Genomic DNA, 24082 nt, shown 5'->3' with positions numbered 1-24082 from the left:
GATGCTGAAGCCTCGAGTCATTGAAATGCAAATGTCAGCAATCGTATATTCCACAAGGCTGCGGGCGTGAAAAGCAGCGAGGTCATCATTCTCTACTTCCGAACTCACGCGAGCGAGGTCATTTCCCGGTTTGAATATCATTGGTTTCCATCAAGTCATCGCAGAACGAGGATGAACGAGATCAACCTTTTGGAAAGCGAATCCAAGTTGTTGTTTTTTTCATTGTCGCTACTTCGTGTTTTTGATTGAGTTGAGCGGTCGAGTGCCGCTGTTCCGTAAGACGCGTTTTAAGAACACAGACGCCACTTACAAGGCTCGTCTCTGAGCTATTAATATTTTCACGAGACATTGTTACTCTCATATGTCACTTCAAAAATTAAAGGGAAAGAAAACACGGGTGTCTGCAAGAAAGAAGGCCTTGGACATGACGGATATCTGAGCAAAAATAGTCCCGCTCATCTATTTCGGTCACAAAAATGTCGCGTGCTATTTTGCCAAATAGCTTGATGATGGCATCTTTTGGGCTGAGCGCTGTCATCTATTTTGGGGGGCGGGGGGGGGGCGGCGTGTCCTTTTGAGCGCCTGTCGCCGGCCGCGTCTGCGCCGCCTTGCTTTTATGGAGAACGTTCAAAGGCGTCATTTGAATTTCAAAGGCCCGACGGCACACGTGGCTTCCCTTCCATCAGCGAGACCAAAGGTCTTGCTGGCAAGCGGCGCCTTCGCAATGAATCCTACCGGATGTTGCTTCCTCTGCCCGGGAGGCGCTCGCAGACGGCATCCCGCCGGCTGCCGTTCGGGGCAAACGCGTCCGATACGCGTCAAAGCTGCGCGCTCGTTCGCGTTTGTCCTCTTCAGTAAATGCGGGTTTCCCGACATTTACGTGTCAGCCTTGACAGAAATCTCCTCCAAAATAAATCGGACGCCATCCTGCTCCGCCCACACCGTCGCCGTCGCCTAATTCGGCATCGCCGATGCCGCCCGGTTCCACTTTTACTCCCTTTGATCGATGGGCTCCGTTCCCGCCGCACCTCCATGGCGACGAGCCGACGGCGGATCGTGACGTCAACTCACGTGCAACTCGGATGCCGTGCGAAGGATATGTCTGCGATATTCGCAGCGTTTGAAGCCCCGCTCGCGACCACGTGCGTCTGAGAACACGATGAAAATGCTCGCACTGTAACCGGTACGCGCCTGAAGCCGGTTGACGGCGGGGCGCGCGCGGAATCCAAATAACCCACGGTCGGAAAAATAAGATGAAGGAAAATTTTATTTTGTTTGTTTTTCAGGCAACATGTCGCGTGTAAACAAGAATAAACAAGTGATGGTTAGACATCTTCTAGCAAGCTAAAAAGTATTCAAGAAATGTAGAAAGCCGCTTCGGCTCGTTCCCGACATTCACGTTTCTATCGCTGTTTTACGGAAATCAAAGGCGGTGATCGCTTGGAGAAAAAGTCCGTGAAACGCTCGATACGACGTCACGTCGAAAGAGCCAACGTGAGCCGAGAGACAGCGGATCAAGTCGAAACGTACTCGGTCGGCTTGCGCCGGAGTCCGTCGATACATTTCGGTGCGCAACGGTCAAGAGTGAAGCGGCGCTCGTTCCCGTCTCACGTGCACTTAAAATAGGTGATTGGTCTCCGCGGCCCCGGGGCCCCGCTGGCTCTCACCACATGCGGTAGCTTCGCGTTGTGTCGACCTGGCGAGGTTTGCTCTCGGAGGAAGCTTCCTTCTCCTTTTCACTGTCCGCCTCCCACAGGTTGATCAGAGGCGGGTAGAGCTCATTCAAGGGGATGGCCGAGGTTTTCTGCACGTACTTTTTCAGCGAATGGCGGTAGTTTTTCCGCCTCCAGCGCTTGGCGACGTACGCGGCCAGGGAGGCCAGGCCCACGACGGCAAACGCGGCGCCCATAAGTGCCGCCGGAGCCGCGTCGGTCGCCCGCCGCCTCGACACTCCCGCGGCGAAGGTCGCCCGTTTTGTCGTGACCTTCACGCACGACCGCCGCGTTCGTTGCCGGACGTCGGAGACGGTGAGGCAAACCTCGTACTCGGTCGCGGGCAGTAAATGCGTCAGGTTGTACCGGCGAACGTCCGCGGGAACCTTGGCGGCGTAGGTAACGTGCGGGTTGTCTATTTTCACGGTGGCCGGCGACCACTCGAGGCGGGCGGTCGTTACGTTGGCGTTCACCTTCCAGGAGAGCAGAATCGAGTGGGAGTCCGTGCGCTCCGCGTCCACGTTCAGCCGCCGCGCGCCGTTCACCCGCACGGCCGTCACCCTGGCGTCGTCGGCTCCTTGGGAGTTGCGCGCCACGCAGGCGTACCTGCCGGAATCTTCCACCCGAATGCGGGAAATCCTCAAGGTACCTTCGCGGCCGAGTCCGTACTTATCGGACCGGCTGTCGACCGTGACCTCGGCGCCCGTGGGCGTCACCCAATAGATTTCCGGCCCGGGCCGGGACACGGCGCCGCAGTCCAATTCGACGTCGGCGCCGACGTCGACGTCGACCTCGACCTCGACCTCGACGTCCGGCTGACCGGGGAAGGCGGGCGAGCAGCGGTTTTCCGGCTTCCGCCGCAGAACGTCCCGCACGCGCATCCCCCTGACCTCCGTCGGCGCGGCGCAAAACATGGACAGCGGTTCCACGAAGCGAACGGCGGTCAGGTCGGCGGCCATCCACCGGATAAGGCAGTCGCAACGGAAGGGGTTGCCGTGGATGGCGATTTCGCGCAGGTTGGGGAGAGAATCGGCCGTGCTCCGACGGAGGGCGCTCAGCGCGTCGTCGTTCAGCATTAAAGTCTCCAGGGCCGGCACGTCGCGGAAGGCCCGACCGTTGACCTCCGACAACTGCCGATTGTTTGCCGCCTCCAGCTTGGTGAGCTCGGGAAGATTATCCAGAGCGTAGCGGTCGATGGAAAGCAACTGGTCCATGTTGTTGAGAGCCAGCTCCTTCAGCCTCAGCATGTTCTTGAAGTCGCCCTCCTCAATCTTGCGCACCGGGTTTTTGTTGAGATCCAAGAACTTGAGGTCGGGGAGCTTCCGCAGGGCTTCTCGAGGAACTCTCGGCAACGCGTTGTCATAGAACGAGAGACTTTCGAGCTCGTCGAGGCCCGCGAAGGCATCGGCGGGGACGTCGGTCAAATCCATGCCGGCCAGGACCAGGCTTCTCAGGTTCGCCAGCGGCTTGAAGTTAAAGTCCGTAATGCCGCCGACGGGATTTTCCCCGATCATGAGGATCTCCAGATTGGGCGTCCATTCGAACCAGCGGGCGTCGATGGTCTTCAGCTTGTTGGAGTTCAGGTGAAGCCTGAGCAAACCGCGGAGTCCGGAGAAAGCCCGGGCCGAAATGGCACCGATCCGATTGTGGTTTACGTAGAGCTCCTGCAGATCGCCGAGGTCCCGCAGACAGTCGTCGGGCAGTTCCGCGATCCGGTTCTCTTCCAAATGAAGCGTGGTGAGCCGCGACATGCGGGCGAGGCCGACGTCGCCAAGGTGACTGAAGTTGTTGTGGGACAGGTCCAGCTCCGTCAGGTTGAACAGCCGCTCCAGCTCCTCGCTGCTCCTGGCGATGTAGTTGCTTTGCAGCAGGAGAACCTGAGTGTCGCTCGACAGGTTCCCGGGGATGCGCGTCAGGCGCAGGTCGTTGCAGTCCACGGTGGTGGCGTATCTGTACGTGGACCGCGGGGTGAACCAGGGCCGGGTCTCGCACACGCACAGCCGGGGGCAGTCGCTACTTCGGACGAGGGACAGGCTCGTCGAGACCGCGATCGCCGCGGCCAAGATCTGGCCTGGACCGAAGCACCCCGACCTCCATCTAGCCATGCTACGGGAGGGCAGGAAGAGGGGCGGGCGACTTTTGAAGACTCACAGTCATCCGGGGTCGAGGGGTCGAGGGGGCGCGCCGCCGGGAGGGGGAGCCGAGTGAGGTCTCGAATAGGAAGATTGCGGAGCAGAAGAAGCTGCAAAGAAAGACAGATGCAAGACGTGAAATGAGATTTGTCAAAGGGTCAAGCGTGGAAGGCAAGAAATGATCTGCGGGATTCAGAGCGCAAGTCAGCTCATTATGATGCAAGCGCAAAGCGCCGCGGCGGACTACTTGGTAACTCCAAATCCTCGGAGAGCTTTCATCCATCCGGCCGCCCCGCAACGACTTGATCATTAAGCCTCTGAGCTGAGCTGAGCTGAGCTGAGCTGAGCATCGCCACCGCACTTGAACATCATTAAGACGGTCGTGTGAAGCATGCTGAATAGATGCACCACTAAAATGCTCATGCAACAACTCCGGTACAGAATTGAGGGCGCTACGGAGAGAGAGAGAGAGAGAAAAAAACAAAAAAAGATCCCTAACAGGGTTTTTTGTTGGATGATTTGTGACATAAGTGTTCACATCTCGCATAAGTTTTCCCGATCTTCAACTATAGGATCGGGCCATTCGTACATTTGGCTGACGCAGGGTGGTCCTCGCTCAATGAGACAGACGGCATTTGTTTTGATCAAATATTCGAAAGCAACGAGGGCTGACAAATTGTGGCCAAAGGTCATTGATTGAATTCCAGCGTGGATCCACCTCGTGGCCATGACGCCCGTGCACTGAAGTGCAACCGGCAGCTTCTCACGCTCTGATTGAACTGCGAGCGTGTCTGCGGGAGTCTCCGTCCATCCGGAGCAACGTTTGGGGATGTTCGGAGAGGCTCCGCGCCCAACCCGTGCGTTCACGTCTGCCTTTTTCAACCTTACTTTGCGCAACCCGACTCCCTTTATACAGAGAGCGCTTTCAAAACAACCATCGCGGCATACCGAGCGCCGGACGTCCGGCAAACATCCGAATGGATAAACGGCAGCGTCGTCCTTGCCCAACGCCTTCCGAGCGGGATGAGGCTCCTCCTGGAGTTTGCCCCAACGGGATCTTGCGAGATCCCGTTCCTCGACAAGGCGTATTTTACCATCGAAGGCGTACGCGTGCGGCCGCGCGGCGGGACTGCGCGCCATTACGCCGAAGGTCATCTTAAGCGGCTCGTCCTTAAGAGGCTTTCCGGCAAGAGAGCTGACTAATTCTTTTGAATGCGAGCTGCCTAGCAACAGCGGTAGGAAGACGCCAGCAAAATGGAAACGCTTGCCTGTAATTGAAACCTACACGAGGCGGATTCCGATTTGGTTTATTTATTTATATGCAGAGTCGGACGCACGCGATGCATGGACACGCGCGCGCGCACGCACACGTGTACGCGCGGAGACAATCTCTCGATGGCGTACTGTATTGACTGTTTCGCCATTGGGAGGACTGCAGTCATGCCAAAGGAGGTCATCTGAGCGAGACTGGAGCGACATCTGTTGTCTCTGAGACCTCGAGCGCACGGAGGACAAAGGGGGCTAATACCTTACAATGGTTTGAGGCTTGGGCTCCATAACCCAGACGCCATCCCCGCCATAGTGCTCTCTCTCTCTCTCTCTCTCTCTCTCTCTCTCTCTCTCTCTCTCTCTCTCTCTCTCTCTCTCAGACCACGGAGACCTAAATGCTGCTTGGGTCAGGAGGGAGAGTTGGGTGGGGGGGATGTCTGCCGTCTCCTAAAACACGCTGATCGGTGCAGACGCCTGCTTGCAAATCGCACATGACTAATGAGTGCCCGCGAAAGTAAACGCATTGCACAAGAAGAGAATTGGACTGGATCTCAAACCGAAGCATTCAGTGGGGAAAAAAAAGTGAGTCCTCCGTAAAATGTTCGGGAAAACAAGCGAGGACAAAGCGTTTTAAGTTTGCCCGGTGATAGAGTGGAAAGCGCGAGTCTTACGGGAGGACTCGCAAGATGCTTGCTCAAGAGTCCAAAACGAAATCCTCGTCGCCGTCTCGCCCGGCGCGTCCCGTTGAAAGCGACCGTCCCTCCAAGCAAATTGGAGCCGAGTCGTCGGCGTGACGCCATCCGCAACGGACCCCCGACCAACCCGATTGTCCCCTCCCTGAGCCCAAAGGTCCCGCTTCGTCGCAGTTCAACTTCATGAGCCGAGCAGACATCTGCGCAAATAGTCTTTGCCATTCGTATGCAAATCACATTTGGAGAACGGCAAGCGGCGCAAAGGCATCAAAGTTTGTTTTTGACGCATTGCCGAGTCGACCTCGTCGGTGAATTCCGCCGATACGGCCGACGGCAAACTTGCCACTTTCAATCATGGTCTGACGTTCTGAATGTTCAATTGGCGGCCGTGCCCTTGAGTGCGTCCGGATCCCAAATAAAAGCTCAGCTCGGCATCGCTGCAGGATGGAGAGCAAAATACACGTCGTTGGCAATTAAGAACGACAACCGATGCCTATTTTAGTTGACGCTTGAATCCATATTTTGTCAACAACAAAAAGAGAGAGAGAGAGAGAGAGAGCGTTTTCCGTGTGGTCTCACCTTCTTGTCATTCCAATTCAACGCTCCTTCCTCCGAAAAGGGCAAGATGTCACCAAGGAACAAGCCCCCCCCCCACCCCCCAAATAACGCCAGTGATTGTCTCGTCGCGACAAAAGCTTCACGAAAGGTTGAATTCCGTTCTCTCGCTGCCGTGCGTCCCTCCCGATCGGTCCCGGGGCTGCTGGGCTCCACGCAAGAATTGTCGCCCCCGCGAGCACTGCTCTCCGCCAGCAGATGGACGAGAGGGGGAAGGGGGTAGGGATGGGGTGGGATGGGATGGGATGGGATGGGGCGGGGACAAATGATCAAAACACCTGGCGCCGGCCACGCCAGTCAGCCGATTCCCCGGCAGCCGATTGGCGCGGCGCGACTGCCCGTCGAGCGCGGCCGAGCCAAGCGGCGCGCCGTCTGCTCGGGCTCGGTGGGAGGAGGGAGAACAAAGGAGGCGCCGGGGCGGGCTTGGCTCGGATGGGGGTTGGACAGCCGCTCGCTGCTCCTATTGTCGCGTGACTCTTGTCAACGGAGCCATTTTGGATCACGCCGGATGTTTTGGCGCACAGTTTACGGCGCCGCGATGTGACGTGTGAACGACGCCGAAGGCGGAAAGGCCACCTCCGACCACAAATGTTTTCCTGATCGGTCGCGGGTGAGCTGGGGGCACCCTGTGGGGCAGTCAATTTCGGGACGCACGCAAACCGCCGTTAATCGACACGCCGCGACGCAACTACTCTTAGTCGGTGGCAGCAGCAACGTTGCCTCCGTCAATGCCATTTATAGGGTGCGGCTCTTGCGCTGTGGATCCATAAGTCCCGTTAACCGCAATCAGCCTTTTTGTTTGGGTCAGAGATCTTTTTTTAACTTTGAACTTTGCAGTTGAATTGCCACTTCCTGTATATCGCGCTTCGCACAAAGGTGCAACTTGACATCTGAAGCGGGGCGGCGTTTGTTCGGGCGTCGCGCCAAAAGTGAATTTGTTCCACCGGCGGCCCCGCCAAAGAGGCAAAAAGCGCCTTTTGTGTCAGAATCAGGCGACCTACGGGATCATTTCTTGATGCCGCAAGCGTACCTACTCAGGCGTCAAGCGGAGTGCTTCGCAGTTTGACCGAGCAAATTCTCAAGGCGTCTTGCCTTTGGACCGCCCATCATCTTTTCATGTTCGGTGGACCAAATCACCAGAGTGCGCAGTTTTTCCGGCGAGTCCGCCAATTCGAATGCCAAATCGCCTTGCTCTTCTTTGACTGAAAAATCCCGAGAGTCTGACGCGCCGGCGTCGCCTTCCCCGTCAAACAGTCCAAGCCGCCCCAACCCTAACATCACATCCCCTGAGACGGATCCAACCCGAGTCGGGTGAGGAGAGCGACGCGCGGGTGCTCTTTTGCGCACACCTTTTTGGTTCTTCCCGATTTGAGCCGTGGCATCTCGCCTCTCCATCGACTCGTTGAAGCCTCCGTATTCCGCTGCGCGGCAGTGTTCCGTTTTCGAAGACGCATCCTTTGTTCAGCAAAGTTGACATCCAAAAGAAATGTCGGCAAAACAGTTTCCTCCTCCGTGAGCGTCCTGCGCGAAACGTGGGGCGTCACGTCTCGGCCGCTCATGCCGGGCGACGGAAGGCTTCCTTTTTTTGGGGTGGCTTTTGATCCACTTTGGAGCCCCGAGCGACCGACGGCGTGATCCGTATCTGGGCCGGTGCGCGGCTCAGTCGAGAACAGAGTCTCGCGGTCCCCGGCTTTGTATCGAGGCCCTTTGTAAGTCGCAACAGCTGAAGGTGCCGATAACGTCTGGCTTCAATTAACGGCCACTCTGTGTTCGGGCCATCGAGCGCTGCCTTCGTTTATCGAGTAAACCCTGCGAGTTGTCAAGCCTCGGCATCGCAATGAGCGTGACACGGCGCATTGGGAAACGAAAATAAACATGACACAAAATCAGCCTGTGAGCACTTTTTTTTTTTTTTGGAAGATATGGCTTCATTTCCAGGTGGCGTGAAGGCGAGAAGGAGGGGGAGCTGTGGTGTGAAAATGATTGAGCGGCCGTTTTTCAGGCGCACGTGTTTCCCTGGAGGTCAAACCGTGAGCACAACCGAGACTCCCGCCAAAGAGACAACCTCAATTAAAATATACAGAGTGAGATTTTTTATTTTGGCAGCACGGTGGGCGTAGGGTGAACGCGTCCGCCGCACAGTGCAGAGGTGCGGGGTTGGATTCCGGCTCCGGCCTTCCCGTTTTCCTGCCACCTTCCAAAACAAGCACGGCGGGTTAACGGAACGCTCCAAATTGTCCGTCGGTGTGGTTGTGAGCGTGGACGCTTGTTCGTCTGTGTTTGCCCGGCGATCGGCTGACAACCGCTTCGGGGCGTCCCCCGCCTCCGGCCCGACGTCGGCTGGGATAGGCTCCGGCAAGCCCGCGACCCTCCTGAGGAGAAGCGCATTCGAAATTGGAATGGGTGGATCACGGGACACTTTCAGACCGTATCTATTTTGTCAACACAAAAAGAGAGCGAGCAAATGTTCCTTTGTAGGATCACTTCACTCAGCAATTTGCCTGCCAGAAAACACAAAGACACGATGGCAAAGATCACCTGCTTTTTTTATTTTTTATTTTTTAAATTCAGGCCTTTTATTTCCAGCGCGATATGACGCACAACGGTGCCCGTGCCCTCCACGGATGAGGATGATGTTTCGCTGGCGGTATTTGGAATATGCATAAGAAAGCACTCAATAAGAGGCTTTCTGTGTCGTCCGTCGACTGTGTGCAAGCCTAACAGAGGCGCCGTCTGCCTCCGGAGATGACATCGCAGGGCCCCAGGGGGTGTGCGCCATTCGCAGCGCTAGAGAAGTGAATTTAAGATAAGATAAGATGAGATATCCTTTATTAGTCCCACACTGGGGAAACTAATAATTTACACCAGAACACATTCTTTCAATATGAACATCTGCCTAGTAACCAAACGCTTGGTCTCCATGGGCCAGAGGTCAGCTGTTCGGTACCTATTAGCTGCTTTCATGTCGCGCACCTTCATTCCAAGCGCAAGAGCCGTCTCACGAGATCGCCGACATCTTCTGAGATCACGTCTCAGGAGTTGAGCCACCGCGACTTGTGGGAGGCTAGCCGTATTTTCTCACGCGTCGACGGTTTTGGCCGTTGGTAGCATTTATTGACAACGTGTACCGACCGACTGCATTTCACATCACTCGCATGACGTTGAGCGCATGTCGACACTCGCTTGGATGACAGTACTGACAATAAAAAGGTCTGTTAACCGTGTATTCAAATCATGTCGTACTCCGGATGAATCCTTTCTTATGGCCAGATGTCATGCTAAAATGTCCCCAATCCATATAATCTGATCGGCGAACCGTGTCATGATCGTAATCCGCTTGTAAACAAACAACGGGCTTTTCCTTGACATGCATGAACGCAACGCCGTGTCGCATCCAAAGACAAAAGTGTTGCTAGCGTTGATATCAAATCCAAACGGTCCTTTGATTGAAAGGTCGGGCGTGTCGACTGAACAAAAACAAACCCAATAAAAAGAACAACTGGATGTTTGTGTGTGCGCCCCCCCCCCCCCCCGCACCACCACCACCACCCGAAAAAGAAAAAAAAAAGCATGTCCACTGTACTGAACACTCTAAATTGTCCTCAGATGTGAGCGTGAGCGCAAATTGTCTATATGCGTGCCCTGCGATTGGCCGGCAACCGGTGGAGGGTGGCCCCCGCCTACTGCCCGAAGACGGCCGGGACAGGCCCCCGGGACAGGCCCCCGGGACAGGCCCCGGGACAGGCCCCGGCACGCCCGCGACAAAATGGAAGGATGGAATACATCCGTGCCAAACGTGTCATAACTTGTGACACGATGACTCAGCAAATCTTTGTGCCCACATCCCATTCAGCATTTTAATGTCCCATTCACATACAGTATGAATATCAACAGATCGAAAATAGGGGGCGTGCATTTGGAGGGCTCTCGTCGAAACCCCGCAGAGAGTAAAGGAGCCGCGAGGAGCGCGGCTTAGCGCCCCTCAGCGAGAAGTCCCAGTGATCAACTTTACGGAGAATCGTCAAAGCCGCAGGATGCGCGTTCACCCGATTCGTTTGCGCGTGTAAACGTGTTCGTGGCAGGATGCAAAGCGGATGAATACGCTCGAGGCCTGAGCTAACGTGTCAGTCGGTCATATCATGAAGACGGCCAACCTCGTCTGCCATTGCGCATTTTCAATGCGGAGTCCGATCCTTGAGCCGCGAAGCCGTAAACGCTCCCCAGACGGGGCGATTACGCCCGCCGCTCCTCGGTCCGAAGTCAAATAAAGCGCTTTGAAACACATTAGGGCGGCAAAAGAGGATTTGTCGAAACGTTCCTCCCCCTTCCTCAACGAGCGATTCAGGCAGATGGAGCTTAAAGGCGTCACGGGGGTCCAGCAGGAGAGCCCGCCATGGCAAAATCTCGCAGGCGGCTTCGTGATCGGCCCGCACTTTGGAACAAAGGGCCGTTCAAAGTGACCACTCCGATCGGGTACAAACGCGGCACACTTTGAAATGTCGTCTCATCCGGCCAAGTCGACATTTACTGTACGTCGCCGCAGCGAAGTTCACGATCAACGCTTCTCGATCACTGAGTAGAGAAAGAGTTGTGGAAAAAAATGCAAATGGGTCAAAAAACTCACCGTTATCAAATGCCCGCAATCCAGACTGGAGAGAGCACCAAGTTATTCTTGGTGACTTTGAACGGCAAAATTCGCTAAAAAGACTCAGTGATGTTGATCACATATCTTGGTATGAACAATTTCCAGTTGCTATTGAGGGAAATTGCATCGCAACAAAAATCAAAACCCACCCTGACGGCCTATTGATTTTCGGATTTTTTTATTTTTTTTACGGTGCAAGGAGGAATTCACGTCCTCATATCTTGTCATTATACTTTTGCACAATGTGCACGTAGGATCAACTTTTATATGAACTTTGTTTTATGGTTAAAGGAGGAGTGCTGGAGCCTCCTTGGGTGTCTTGAAAGGCGCTTATAAATAAAATGTATTATTATTATTATTATTATTATTATTATTCGTTGACCTGGGGCGGAAGGCGGACCACACCCTGGACTGGTCGGCACTCAGTCGCAGGGTGCATCTAGAAACGAACAATCCGAGTGCGAACCGATCCCACGCTCCGCGCACAAGTCAGACGAGTGTCCATCGGCGACTGCACAGAATATCATTAAAAATAGAAACAAAAAAGTATCTTCATCGATTGTGGTTTATCTTGCAGGGCTTCCGTGACTTTTTCTCCCTACACAAGCGTGCCATCTGCTGGGTTTCGGTTTTTAGTGCAAGCCTTAGTGAGGAAAAGACAACGTTGGATAAGTAACGACACAAAGCAGAGACGCATATGGCTGGAGGGTTATTGTTATTATTATTATTGTTGTTATTATTATTATTGTTTTGACAGTGATGTCTCGAGACAAATATCCACTGTCACGCAATGGGAAGATGTAGTACATGCAGCTTGCCGCTAGAAGGAGCGCGTCTGCTCTGATAAAGCCGGAAATAGCGTCTGCGTCCTTTGTTGCCGGAAATCAACCCGGAGGAAACCATCAGCGCAATGAATCGTCCATATGTGGACTTGAGCAACGGTTTCGAGGATGTTATGATTTCATTTCAACCGGATTCAAATGAGCATACGTTTCCTGTGTTCCAGGTAATGTCTCTCATCAGATTGATCTTGAGTTGGCTTGACGTCCGCGCAACATGTCGACTGCGGTTCCTCGTCGACAACGGCGTATCATTTCTAGGTGGGCGACGTCAATCGGATCGAACCGTAAATCGGAACTGAAGTCTCTTCACTCCGATAATTATCGTGATATTGTGTGGCGGTTGACGTTGTTAAAAAGGTCACAGTCCTGTACAAAAATTCATGATACGGTAAGACAAAAAGCTCATAGTAACGGGGGAAAAAAAGCAGAATGTTGTGTTTCTGTAAGTGACAAAGACATTTTATCGGCAACGCGATAAATGTGGCTTAAGATTCCGTGTTGGGCTTTCTTGACGGAGATGTGCTGCTTTTTATCGATCGTAACATGACGATGATGATATCGTGGCAGCTTTGTTATCGTCGCTATGAATGATACTGTACTGTCATTTTCATGCGCTAGTCAGTTTAGCATATGTGTGTGTATACAGTATATCCCAGTGTGTACAGCATTGACATGTATTGCCTTTTTTGACATTCTTCCTTTTCCTTGACAATGACGGAATGTCCAAAACGTACGCTCTTCATTTTTAAAGGAATGAGCCGAGCCTTTCCTACAGGTTGACTCTGTATTTTTCAGTACTCTCCGGTCAACGTTCAGGGACCCGGATGCCCCGTTGACCCCGGTGAAGTTACGCTCCCGGGCTGCTCCTGCCTTTCCCACTCATGCGTCAGCGAGAGCTGTTCCTGCCTGCAGAGCCACGGACAAGCCTACGCCGGCGACCGCTCGCTGCTGAGCACCAACGTATCGGACGCCGGTCCCTCCACCCCGGTGTTTGAGTGTAATGCCCTTTGCGCCTGCGGTGACGGTTGCTCGAACCGAGTGGTGCAGAGAGGGCCGAGGCTGCGTTTGCAGGTGTCCTCCACGAGCGGCGGGGGTTGGGGAGTGCGGGCGCTTCAGCGGATCCCGCGCGGGACGTTTGTATGCGAGTATGCGGGCGAGGTCATCGGTTTCGAGGAGGCGCGACGAAGGCAGCTCGCGCAGAGATCCGAGGAAAACAATTACATCATCGCAGTACGGGAGCACGCGGGCTCGGGCTCCGTCACCGAGACGTTTGTCGACCCGGCCGCGGTGGGAAACGTCGGTCGCTTTCTCAACCACTCCTGCTCGCCCAACTTGTTCATGGTGCCGGTCCGCGTGCACTCTTCGGTGCCCAGATTGGCACTGTTCGCCGGCCGCCACGTCGATGCGGAAGAGGAGCTGACGTTCGACTACTCTGGAGGCTACGGAAATCAAACGCCCGGACGGCCGCGCTCGGCGCAAACCGACGCTGCCGCGCGGGCCGGTGGGACGCTCCGGAGGAAAGCGTGTCGCTGTGGTGCCGACAACTGTGCAAAGTTTCTGCCTCTGGATTTATCCGTTTTGAACTAAGCTAAATTGCACGTCGCCTCCCGTTGTGAGGCGTCGCACGGCTCGTAGGTGTGCCGTGGCTAAAGCCTTTACAATTAGTCCAGTGTGCACGCAGGACACGTTTTGTCCTCATCGTTTGCCGTTTGGTCTCGTAATGTGGAGGCAACTCCTTGCCATGTCCTCGCCCGCTCTTTCTCGGGCATCGGAAAATGTTTGCGCTGTGCAGAAATTCAGCCGGCGCGTCCGAGCGCACGGTGTCCTGCGCTTGTCGAGGGCGCACTGGCACACGGTAACTCGGTTTCATTTACTATCAGCGGTGCTCGTATGTTCGGAAAAGCCCGGTGCCGTGAACTAATTTGTCCTTCCACAAAGCAAAAGCTCGGGTGTGAATAAATCCCCTCATTTACGTCACCTGCGGCCATCTCGCGGCTTCTCATCCCTCTCGAGCTCCCGAAAGGTGGGACCAATTAAAACGGGCTCGGGGATATTTTGATATCCAAATAAGTTTTATTCCCCAGTCAGAGGAGGAGGAGGAGGAGCGTCCCACTTTAGTATGACTACCCGTACGTCTCGAATGAGGCCCTCCCCTCAATGTGGCCCATTTTTGCGCTTGGCCCACTTTCCTCTTATTAATATCGACATCTGGGTTAATTAGAAGCTCTTTCATGCAGAAATGGGACCATTGCTGCAGCCACACTGGGCCCGGGAGACGGGAGGATGTGGGAGCGGGCGCGCACGGGGGCCGATTATTTTCCATCTCGTCAGAAGAGTGAAATGGGTCAAATGTGTCTCTTCTCCTTGCGCGGTCTTACCTGTGCACAGCAAAAAAGAAAAAAAGAGTTCCGATCAGTTTCCTCACCCCCGCCCACACTCGCCATTTCTCTGGACAGTTGACCCTGTTGGGGGAAGAGTGGCCTCCTCTTCCCCGCGTGTTCGTTGAATTTCGGACGAGGAGAATGTTGGCGAAGCAAATAAAGGCTGGAGGCGATGGAACAGTTCCTTCGAAGGGTTTACTTTATTTTTCTGCAGTTTGCGAATCGATTCGGGCTCCGGATTTGAATCGGGAAGCCTAAAAGAAACACATTCATGAGATTATATAGAGACAATATGATAATGAGAGGCGGGGAGGTACGCCTCTCATGCAAATCCCCGAAACCAAGAAAGTAACATGTCATCCGACCCGGTGTGGCCGGAAGAAGTCGGGAGCGGTGAGGTGAGACCAGACCACCACTACCCACCATTTGGTGTGATGGCGGGAACACGGATGCTTGAGATAACGGTTCCTCTTTTGATGTTAAACATGTCCTGCGGAGGGGGGCCCTAAAAGTGGTGGGGGTCGAGGGGCACTAAAGGTGATTGTAAAAACAGTGAGCAGGAAATGCCTTCAACGGCATTCTACATTGTTTCTTTCAAACACAACTAACAGAGAGGAATAACACCTTAACCATCAAACCGAGCGAAGAAGAGAGGAATAATACAAGAGTATTCCAATTCCAGGAGATGATTGTTACAAGGACGCCGAGCTACGCTGCGGGCATGGGAAGGTTAGACAGCATGACTAAATAGGAGCAGAATACAGACTTCAAGCCCAAGTATTTCAAGTCCGCCGGCCTCGCTTGTCCCTGTAGCCTCGCTCGCCCCGTGCCCGTTTGGATATGAATGCATCGAACTTACCGGCACAAACGGTAGTCATTCAAATTGAAGGCACCGTTTGTGAAAACGTGCGTCCTTGTACGGACGCATCCCACCGTCCTTTCAAAGTATCCGTGAGCTTTTCTCAGAACCACCTCGACCGGATGACTCATTTTTGTCGGAGTCTGGAATCCCCTCGGCAACGGAATGCGTGCGCGGGCGGCGATTGGTCAGTGCCGCTTGCGTCTCGCCGGCGCAAAGATCGCGCTCATATGCGGACTGCTCACAAGAGCCGGGCTCCGGACAAATGGGTCTCTTCCGGGGTGGTCGCCCAGCAACCGCCCGCTAATCACCTTTGGCAAACGGCGCGTGATGGTGAGGACGCCGCGCGACGCGTGACGTCGTCCGACCCTTCGTGTTGCCATCGACGGCTGTCGAGTCCCAGAAAAAGGGCAGTCAAATGAAAAAATGTCTTTCCGCCGAGACCTTCCATGCGCCCCCGTACGAAACACGCTATTCAGATGACTATTTCGTCGGCGGAAAAGCCCACCTGTATTGTTTTGATCCGTCTCGTTGCCTTGTCCTGCCCTTTTGCCAGATGTCTGACCTACGTCGAATTAAAAAGCCTTCCGCGGCGGCAAAAGACGGAATTGTGAGACCGCGCGTCGCGTGCGGCGTGGGGACTTGCCTCGAGGGCACCGTTCTCGGTTGGGAGTGGCATCCGGTCACGTGGCCCGCGCCGGACCGATCGCTCCCTGGCCGTCTGATGCGACACGATGAGAATTCTCCGGCGGGGCGGCGGCACTCGAGGCGTTTGACAAGCAGGCCGCGAACCAACCGGGAAAGTTGGCCGGCCCGGAAAATCCCGTCGTTTGTCTCATCTGGCGCAGCGTCGCCAGCGTATTTTGACACAAAAAGCCAGAAACTGACCTCACGCATCAAAAGTTGAACCCTTACGTGAGTGATCTCGACCCATGACCGGCAGCGAGATCTGCTTCGAGAAAATCCGAAAGGTTAAATATGTGGCACGAGATCTTTCTTCTTGTGGAGCGCAAGAGTTGGAAAACCGCAAGCGCTCCCTTTCTCCTGCAAAGCGGGCACCCGGTGGATCATTTACCTCCAGGTGAGGTTGAGGCGCGTGCTCTGCCGTCACCATTATTCGGTAATGGTGATGCGAAGACGCCGTCCTCCAGAGCGGCGCCTGCAACGAGCGGGCCGGCTACCAATCGACAAGCGGTCATGGATTGACACCGCCGCATCGGCTCATCGCGTCGACGTCATTTATCGGCAAAGCGTCAAGTCCCAAGCTTGTTTTCCCGAGCCCCAACTCCAACCTCCCGTATTTACAAGGGGAATACGCGGGCCATTATGGCCGCATAATTGTCTTTTATTTGGAGCGAGGACGTGTACTCGGGGTGACGTCGTGGCCTTCGACACTATCGACACTCTTTGAGTACCCGTGTGCGGATAGTACGGCGCCGTACTATACTTTAAGACGCTCGTCGCGGGAGTCAAGGAAACGTTTGGCAAAGTTCTCACGCCACACCATTAGCATTGACCAGTCGATGCGAACGCTCCCGAGAGGCTCTGCGCGCGCTTCCGATCACTCCGCCGCCAGCCACGCGCGAGCGCCGCGATCAGCCGGAATTAAAGTTAAACCTCTTACGGCGTGACTCGGAGACTCACTCCGCCCGGCGGGGACGCGATGTGAGTCGCGCTCGCCGCGAGTCGAGAGAGACTGACGGAGAGAAAGGAGGCGATGGCCCTCGTACGCTTTGCGGGGGCTCGGAAGGGAACGGCGAGCGTTTCGGCCGAGCGTCCGTTCACAGCGTCTCGCTGCGTCCCGTAGCTCACATTCGAGAGCGAACCTGAGAAAAGCCGGACTCCGCGTTCAACAACCGGGGCGTTTAGCCCGTAAAAAGTCATTCTTAGCGCTTATATCGAGAGAGGCCCGGAATGACACTCGCCATTCTACTTTTAGTTCAGAATGACGGGGAAGCCATTAACGATGGTTGTTTGTCTTCTCCTTTTTTTCTCCCCAGTGTGACTTTACCGGGTCAGTGTCCTAGATCCAGAATAGCAGCAGAAGCCACGACACCGTTTACGTCCCCGTGGCGTAAACGAGACTTTGCGCCAGATTGATCCCGATTTTCTTCAGCTTTGACGAAGCCCGACAACAAAGGCAACCGAATCTTGGGCTCGCTTTGCAAAAGGTGGTGAGAAACAAAGGCGCAATCGAGAACACCGCCGACCTCTGTCGGCTGCCCGCCCGGGGAAGGCCGGGTGTGCACATGAGGATCTTCGCTCTCATGTCCGCGCCGGGCCGAATCTCACCGAGCTGCGTCGACGGCCGCGCGGACGCTCGCTCCTTTTTTGAGCGCCCGTCTCCCGTGTGTTTCTTGTTTCTCCGCCGCCTGCGGGAAGAAAATGGGCCTTCGCCACGTTTGCGTGTTGGAGAATAACTTCCAAGCATGGAACTCGCCAAGTCCCGCTCCCTCTGACCGAAATTGTGACCTTGTACTGCATCCGACAAAGCAGGGATGGCCAAACTACGGGCGTATACAAACATTGAAATTCGAGACGACTCACAAGATTAGTTTAAAAAAAAAAAAAAGAAAGAAAAAAGGGTGGATGGAGGTGGGCAGAGTGAGAAAGGAGGGTGTCGCAAAAAATCGGCGCCACTACTCCTGATCAATTCTGAACAGCTTTTTTGAGACATAGAAATGAACTCCTGTATATGCATTCATTCATTCATCTTCCGAACCGCTCTCTCCTCACGAGGGTCGCGGGGGGCGCCGGAGCCTATCCCAGCTGTCTTCGGGCAGTAGGCGGGGGACGCCCCGAATTGGTCGCCAGCCAATCGCGGGGCACACAGAGACCAACGACCGTGCACGCCCACGCCCACACCCGGGGACAATTTACAGTGACCAATCAGCCTGCCACGCATGTTTTTTTTTTTTTGGAATGCGGGAGGGAAGCGGAGTACCCGGAGAAAAGCCACCCAGGCCCGGGGAGAACGTGCAAACTCCACACAGGGAGGCCGGAGCTGGAATTGAACCCGCTACCTCTGCACCGTCAAGTCGACGTGCTAACCGCCGGACTATGCACCCTATATGCAGTACAACTAAAATAAGGCCGTTTGTCTTCAAAACACGGATGAATAAAGATGATTCCCTTTTAGCAACACAAATTGTTTCTTTCCAACAAAAATGAATGTGCATTCACTTCAGAATCCCAAGCGTGGTGAAACGTACAGTAGCAGTCTTGTTTTTTTTTTTTTTTCAAAACACTTGATCGCTTATTTCCCCTTCCTCTCGTCAGAAGAAGCCAGTTCTCTGTACGCCGTATCCATGACAACGGAGTACTCGGTGATCCGCAGTCAACATCGCTTCGTGTCCAATGTGGCAAAAGCCTGGAAATACTTGTGGCAGCCGGGTTTCGACCCGCGTCGGAGACCGCATCGCAATCTGATGACGCTCGCGATGCACTCTGACAAGGCGCATCCGTCACGCGAGAGTTTGCGAGGGATTGTGATGCAACGTGATTAGCGGGCTACTTTGGCTTTTCTACTTTCACTCGACTTCTGGTATATTAGGGGAGGAAACTCTTGACGTTGCCGGCGGAGGACTTGAACGGCGGCGCGGTCTGGAGGTGGCGTGAAAGAGCGACGTTTCCCAGGGGTCAGCGCGGCGGGCGGGCGGGCGGGCGGGCGAGCGCTCTTAATGGGCGGGGAAGGGGCGGGCCGACAGAGACGTGGAGGAGTGCAAGCCGATTGTCGCTCGCTCGTCGTCGTCCACCTGGACTCCCACCACCACGGGGACTTAACCGAGGAATTGATCCTGCGCTGACCTCATTCGCATCCGTTTCTGTGGCTGCTTTGCCGCCCGAACTTCATTTTGACCAGGTAGCGATGCGTCCTTTCGGTCCAATGTTTGAGCTCGCGGCATCCTCGCGAAGGGAAAAGCCCACGCGCGAATTGTCGTCTTCGACCGCTGTTTTTGTTGTCTCTCTCTCTCTTTTAATCGCGCTTCCCGTGGCTACGCGAAAGCCGCGGGGGGGAAGAGCGATGATCGAAACCGAGATCGATGTCATTCTTCTCGAATCGGACCTTGTCCGTACTGGAGCCGCTCGAATCGCGGCGTGCGTAGCGCATCGCGTCAACCGGCAAATGTCGAAAGTTGCATCGTGAACGCGAGAGTTTGATCGCCGTCACTTGGATGGTTGTTATTTGTGTCCACGTTTGAGCTCGCTTCGATCCCCAATGCCATGCGAACATAGAGCTCACGATGTACGCCCGCGGTGACTTCAGTTCGGGCAAAGTCACCGATTTGCGATAGCGCGCGTTCACAGTTCGCATCCAGAATCTTCCGAACCCGAGACCATCTGTGTATCGGCGATGACTGGCGTGTATTATTTACGCTTGAAGAATCGGATCAGATCCAATCCGAGCGCCGCATAAAAAGTCTGCCTTTATGAAGACAACAACGCTAAGTTCATGAATGCGTAGCTCAATTGAATATTCGGGGATGGGGGTGATTTTCGCAGAATATGGCTAAACACGTTGGGAAACGGCTTACATACCAAACGCGTTGAAAGGAGTTCCGCATCGACAACGGACACACGCGCGCACGCGCACACAGACAACAGACGCACATGTGACCGCGTCCTTTTGGTGCTCGTTTTCAGGAGCTGTCGAGCGCGAAGGGGCCATGTCAGACAAGATGTCCAGTTTCCTCCATATTGGGGACATTTGTTCCCTATATGCGGAGGGCTCCACCAGCGGCTTCATCAGCACCTTAGGGTAAGCGTGCGACGACATTCTCCACGCCCGCAAAAGTTACCGCCAGGTCGGCAATGCTCTCCAGTCCACTTGACTTTCATACCTCATGACAACTGCTCGGGTAGCTGCGACACGGCGATGGAGGCGACAGGCGGGTTTTACTGTTTGCGCCTGGGAGGTTGCCCCCCCCCCCCCGCCCCCACATTGACACAAAATCGCATCGTGTCCGGTGTACACGAAACTGTGTCTTGGTTCGGTTAAACTGAAAGATTGCCCCTTTGCTCGTAAACGTCCGTACGATGACGCCACCAAGGCTTCATAACTGCGCAGACGCAGAGCTGATTGGGGGGTGCCAGCCCCAATTCAAAGTCAAACTGCGACTTATGGAGACAAAAGACCATCAATGGCTCACATGAAACCCTCCGTTTTCTCACTCGCTTCTCCTCACGAGGGTGGCGGGGGATGCGGGGGGCCTATCCCGGCTGTCTTCAAGCCGTCGGCGGGGGGGGACGCCCCGAACCGCTTGCCAGCCAGTCGCAGGGCGCGCATAGACGAACGCACTCGCGCCTCGGGGTGATTTAGAGCGGGGGGTCGGCAACCTTTCGTGCTCTCGGAGCCGCAGATCTCGGGCGCTCCGCTCACCTGCCCCGCACGTTTTCCGGATGCGGGAGAAAACCGGAGAAAAGCCGCACCGGTCTCCGCGCGGGAAGGCCGTAACCGGAATCGAACCCTCTGCCTCCGCACCGGGAGGCCGACGTGCTCGCCGGTCGTCAGAACACGTAAAAACGGTCGAGCCCAAAAATAGTCCCCCTCCCGCATTGTCATCGCCCAGGCAAAACCCGACGTACCGTCCGGGCCGGGAGTAAGGGAAGTTGAAGTCGGTGTGTTTTATCGGTCGTTGCAAATGTCTTCCTCTTGTCGTCGCCCTCCCAAGGTCAAAATGAGCGCGGCGTCTCCGCCGGTGGCAGTCCATCTCTTTCAAGCGGCTCAGCGGTCATTCTCCAGGCCGCCGCCGCTCGCCCCCCGGCCCCCGCCCCCCTCAGCCCTTCTTCTTGCCCTCGGGAAGCACGCTCTCGCGCCTCTCGGTTTTTGGAGAGCGACCGCCTCGCGTCAAAGCTCATTTGTCATCTCGGACGCCGTTCGGTTCCGCTTCGCGATCCTTCCCCCGCATCTGCCGCGGGAAGCTCTTTCTGTTCCCCGGAGTTGAGTGGAGGATGCGACTTCAATAGGTCAATGGCACCGGGCGTCGCTTTGGCGGCGGCGGCGCCGAACGCGAGCCGTGAGAGAGGTTAGCTGCGCCTCGACGGCCCGCCGCCGCCGTCCGCGAGTCGCGATGGTATGATTATTCGTCGGCTAACTGGACAAGTGGAGAATGAGCAGGTAACATTGAGTGCGGTTCAAATACTCTCCTGCCGTTCCTTGGGAACCATCGGATTTCAAATCCAAATCAAAGCTCAACGCAAGGCAACATTTGACATTCATTCCCTCGGGCTTCAACCCGCTCATCGCTCACGCCGCGCTTATTAGTCGAAGGCCACCGAAAGGAGACCGTTCTTTTGTCGGGGAAACTTGAGTCAAGCCGCATTTATGCGTGTACAATTGGGACTCCAGATGGCAGGTACATTTGTTTCTTTTTTGGAAGAGGGCTCGTGTGGATTTGGCACCTTGTTTCCTTAGGCTCGTGGATGACCGCTGCGTGGTACAACCTGACACGGGTGACCTGAACAACCCACCCAAGAAATTCAGAGGTAAGCCTAGCAAACGCTGTCTGTAATGAGTCTGCAGCTGGTGCAACGTTTTTCTTTGGGGGGGGTTGCCTGCCCGATTCTTTGTACAGCACAGCAAATAACTTGCAATCGTCCTTCCTCGAACATGCCAGTCAAAGTACCAATTGAAACGTGCTCTTCAAAATCTCTCTCAGTCACTCGTTGGACCTGTCCAAGGCTTTTGTTTCATCCGTCATTTTGTCAAATATTTTCCACCGCAACAAAAGGCGCTCCACAAATATCCGCTGGAATTTGAAAGCGACTCGCTCCCCGCCGAGCTGCGATTTAGATGAGGATCCCGCGAGGTGGTTCGAAACAGCCGCACTCGGACGCCCTCCCTCCACTAATGCGAGTTTTGTCTTCTTTCGGCCTCTGTCCCCAGATTGCCTTTTCAAACTGTGTCCCATGAACAGATACTCGGCGCAGAAACAATTCTGGAAGGCGGCAAAACCCGGAGGCAACGGCACCACCGACGCCGTTCTCCTCAACAAACTGCACGTAAGGCCCCGATCGGCACGCCGACCAATCTGCCGCTCGCCGGTGGCACGCGGCCGGCCGCCTCGGTGGCGCGTATGCGCATTTCACTCCGCTTGACGCGCGCGGCTTCGCGCTCAAAGCGGATGGCGTCGAGGCGCCGCGTCGACCTTTTTCCGAACTCTCGTGCGTTCCTTCCCGTGTATTTTTTCTGTTCAAAGCCCTCCCGTCACGTCGCCCGCCGAGGTCATCGACAATCTGAGAAACGTTTGACGGTTTGCGCGCGAGGCTAAAGGGTCAACTTGAAATCACCGTTCTGTAACGAGTTCAGTGCAAAACCGCCGCTTTGGCCAACCGGCCGTGATCTTCACGCCTTCCGGTCAAGACCATTTGGAATTTTCAAAGACCCTCCGGCAAATCTCCTCAGGTTCCCCCCCGCCCCGCCCACAAAACCATGATTAGGTGGACCGGTCGTTGTGCTCTCGTGCTGAAGCTCCTCACGTAAGCTCGACGGGTCGAAGAACGAGGCTCCCCTTTGGTCTCTTATTTTCCACATCGCACTCGAATGGTATTCATTTTGCGAAAGCGATCAAATCACGCGCCTCTCTTGATGCTTCCCTCTGTGACTGATTTGAACCACGACAAGTGGCGCGGGGCTATTTTCACACTTGCGCCGTGAGGTCTGCGGTCGAGTTTGAAGTAGCCGTCGGGGTCGACGTTTTGCTCCACATTTCTCCGATCGGGGGGGGGTGTGTGTAATTGTTCCCGTTTCTCTTTGCCGAAGCACGCGGCCGACTTGGAAAAGAAGCAGAATGAGTCGGAGAATCGCAAGTTGCTCGGATCGGTCATCCAATACGGAAATGTCATTCAGGTACGTTCGCCAGATCCGAGAGATAAGAATGTCCCCGCGGTCGTGTTCTCACTGTCCGCTTTGTGCCATCGATGGGAAGGAATGTCCTGTCGCTATTTACGGGCATTTTCTTCTTCTTCTTCTTCCTCCTAAGCTGCTGCATTTGAAAAGCAATAAGTACCTGACCGTGAACAAGCGTTTACCCGCACTGCTGGAAAAGAACGCCATGAGGGTGACACTGGACTCGGCAGGAAATGAGGGCTCCTGGTTCTACATCCAACCTTTCTACAAATTGCGCTCCCTGGGAGACAGTGTGGGTAGATTGGGCCGTGGGACTCGGTCGCCGTCATCTGCGATGGCCGCGTTTGCCGCTTCAATTCCAACGGCAAAAGTCGACCGGTGACTGCGCTTGAAATCGCGACGACTTCCCAGTGAAATCGATCCTTAAGGGCGAAGGCAAAATGGTCGATTTCATCTTTGTATTCGTTTTCTAAATGGGGGAAATGCCAACTTCTCTTAGTCCTTTGTTGACCACTTCCCGGTGTCACTTCCAGCCAAAAGGTACCGGAAATCAATCTTCAGCGGATCTCCAAATACGGACGGCGCGTTGATCATATTTGGCTCACGGTATATTTTCATAAAACGTCTCAAAAAAGGTGCAACAAAATAGAACCACCGCTGCTGCAAGAAGTCGAAATTGTGCTCTTCTTCCGGGAACTCCTCTTTTGTAAATTCATACATGATACGGTGCACGGCGCCCTCCGGTGTTCACGTCGACATTATTCGCCCGACATCTCGATTCCATCCGCGAGCCCCTTTTCCCTCGTGAAGGAGACGGGCGTGCACGAGCCTATCCCGGCAGTCTTCGGGCAGTGGGCGGGGCGCACCCTAACCCGGCCGCCGGCCCGTCGCGGGGCAGACGTGGACGAAGGAGCGCCTTTTGGGCTCACGGTCGCACCTCGGGACATTTTAGAGCATTCCATCGACCTCCCGTGCACGTTGTCGGAACGTGGGAGGAAACCGGAGAATATCCGGGCAGGCGCAAGGAGAACATGCAAACTCCACACAGGAAGGCCGGAGCCCAAATCTGAACGCGCAACCCGGCCA

General features: G+C 55.0%; 3 protein-coding genes across 12 annotated transcripts in view; 2 read left to right on the top strand and 1 right to left on the bottom strand.

The window, feature by feature from the left end:
• Positions 1–1249: 1249 nt before the first annotated feature.
• Positions 1250–6883, bottom strand: LOC147201958 (leucine-rich repeat neuronal protein 1-like). The gene is made up of 2 exons (XM_086118861.1): positions 6385–6883; positions 1250–3954 (listed from the first exon to the last, which is right to left on the bottom strand). Exon 2 carries the CDS (start codon positions 3815–3817, stop codon positions 1664–1666), a length of 2154 nt encoding a protein of 717 aa, XP_085974987.1. The 5' UTR covers positions 3818–3954; positions 6385–6883; the 3' UTR covers positions 1250–1663.
• Positions 6884–11929: 5046 nt separating this feature from the next.
• Positions 11930–14471, top strand: setmar (SET domain and mariner transposase fusion gene). Its single transcript, XM_086118488.1, has 2 exons — positions 11930–12071; positions 12703–14471. The coding sequence occupies exons 1-2, from the start codon at positions 11976–11978 to the stop codon at positions 13492–13494; spliced, it is 888 nt and encodes a 295-aa protein (XP_085974614.1). The 5' UTR covers positions 11930–11975; the 3' UTR covers positions 13495–14471.
• A 4368-nt stretch (positions 14472–18839) lies between these two features.
• The window catches only part of itpr1b (inositol 1,4,5-trisphosphate receptor, type 1b), a 41367-nt gene continuing 36124 nt past the window's right edge, over positions 18840–24082 (top strand). For 9 of the 10 annotated variants that reach the window (XM_086117501.1, XM_086117500.1, XM_086117498.1 and 6 more), the window contains exons 1-6: positions 18844–19009; positions 19792–19906; positions 21563–21633; positions 22034–22149; positions 22910–22996; positions 23130–23288. In XM_086117501.1, the coding sequence (XP_085973627.1) occupies positions 19815–19906; positions 21563–21633; positions 22034–22149; positions 22910–22996; positions 23130–23288 (525 nt within the window). In that variant the 5' untranslated portion in view covers positions 18844–19009; positions 19792–19814. Of the gene's footprint in view, positions 19010–19791; positions 19907–21562; positions 21634–22033; positions 22150–22909; positions 22997–23129; positions 23289–24082 lie in introns of all 10 variants that reach the window. The other variant, XM_086117507.1, reaches the window with a different exon arrangement.

The sequence above is a fragment of the Hippocampus guttulatus genome, chromosome 8, assembly GCF_054856545.1.
Source record: "Hippocampus guttulatus isolate MCC_2025c chromosome 8, RoL_Hgut_1.0, whole genome shotgun sequence".
Classification (NCBI taxonomy): domain Eukaryota; kingdom Metazoa; phylum Chordata; class Actinopteri; order Syngnathiformes; family Syngnathidae; genus Hippocampus; species Hippocampus guttulatus.
Note: the sequence above shows the minus strand (reverse complement) of the source record. Positions and strands in the feature narration are given on the sequence as shown.

Excerpts from the sequence above, each read along its gene's own strand:
- LOC147201958 (XM_086118861.1), bottom strand. The coding sequence starts at position 3,817 with ATGGCTAGATGGAGGTCGGGGTGCTTCGGTCCAGGCCAGATCTTGGCC.
- setmar (XM_086118488.1), top strand. The coding sequence starts at position 11,976 with ATGAATCGTCCATATGTGGACTTGAGCAACGGTTTCGAGGATGTTATG. Across the intron at positions 12,072-12,702 it reads ATACGTTTCCTGTGTTCCAG|TACTCTCCGGTCAACGTTCA; the intron begins GTAATGTCTCTC and ends TGTATTTTTCAG.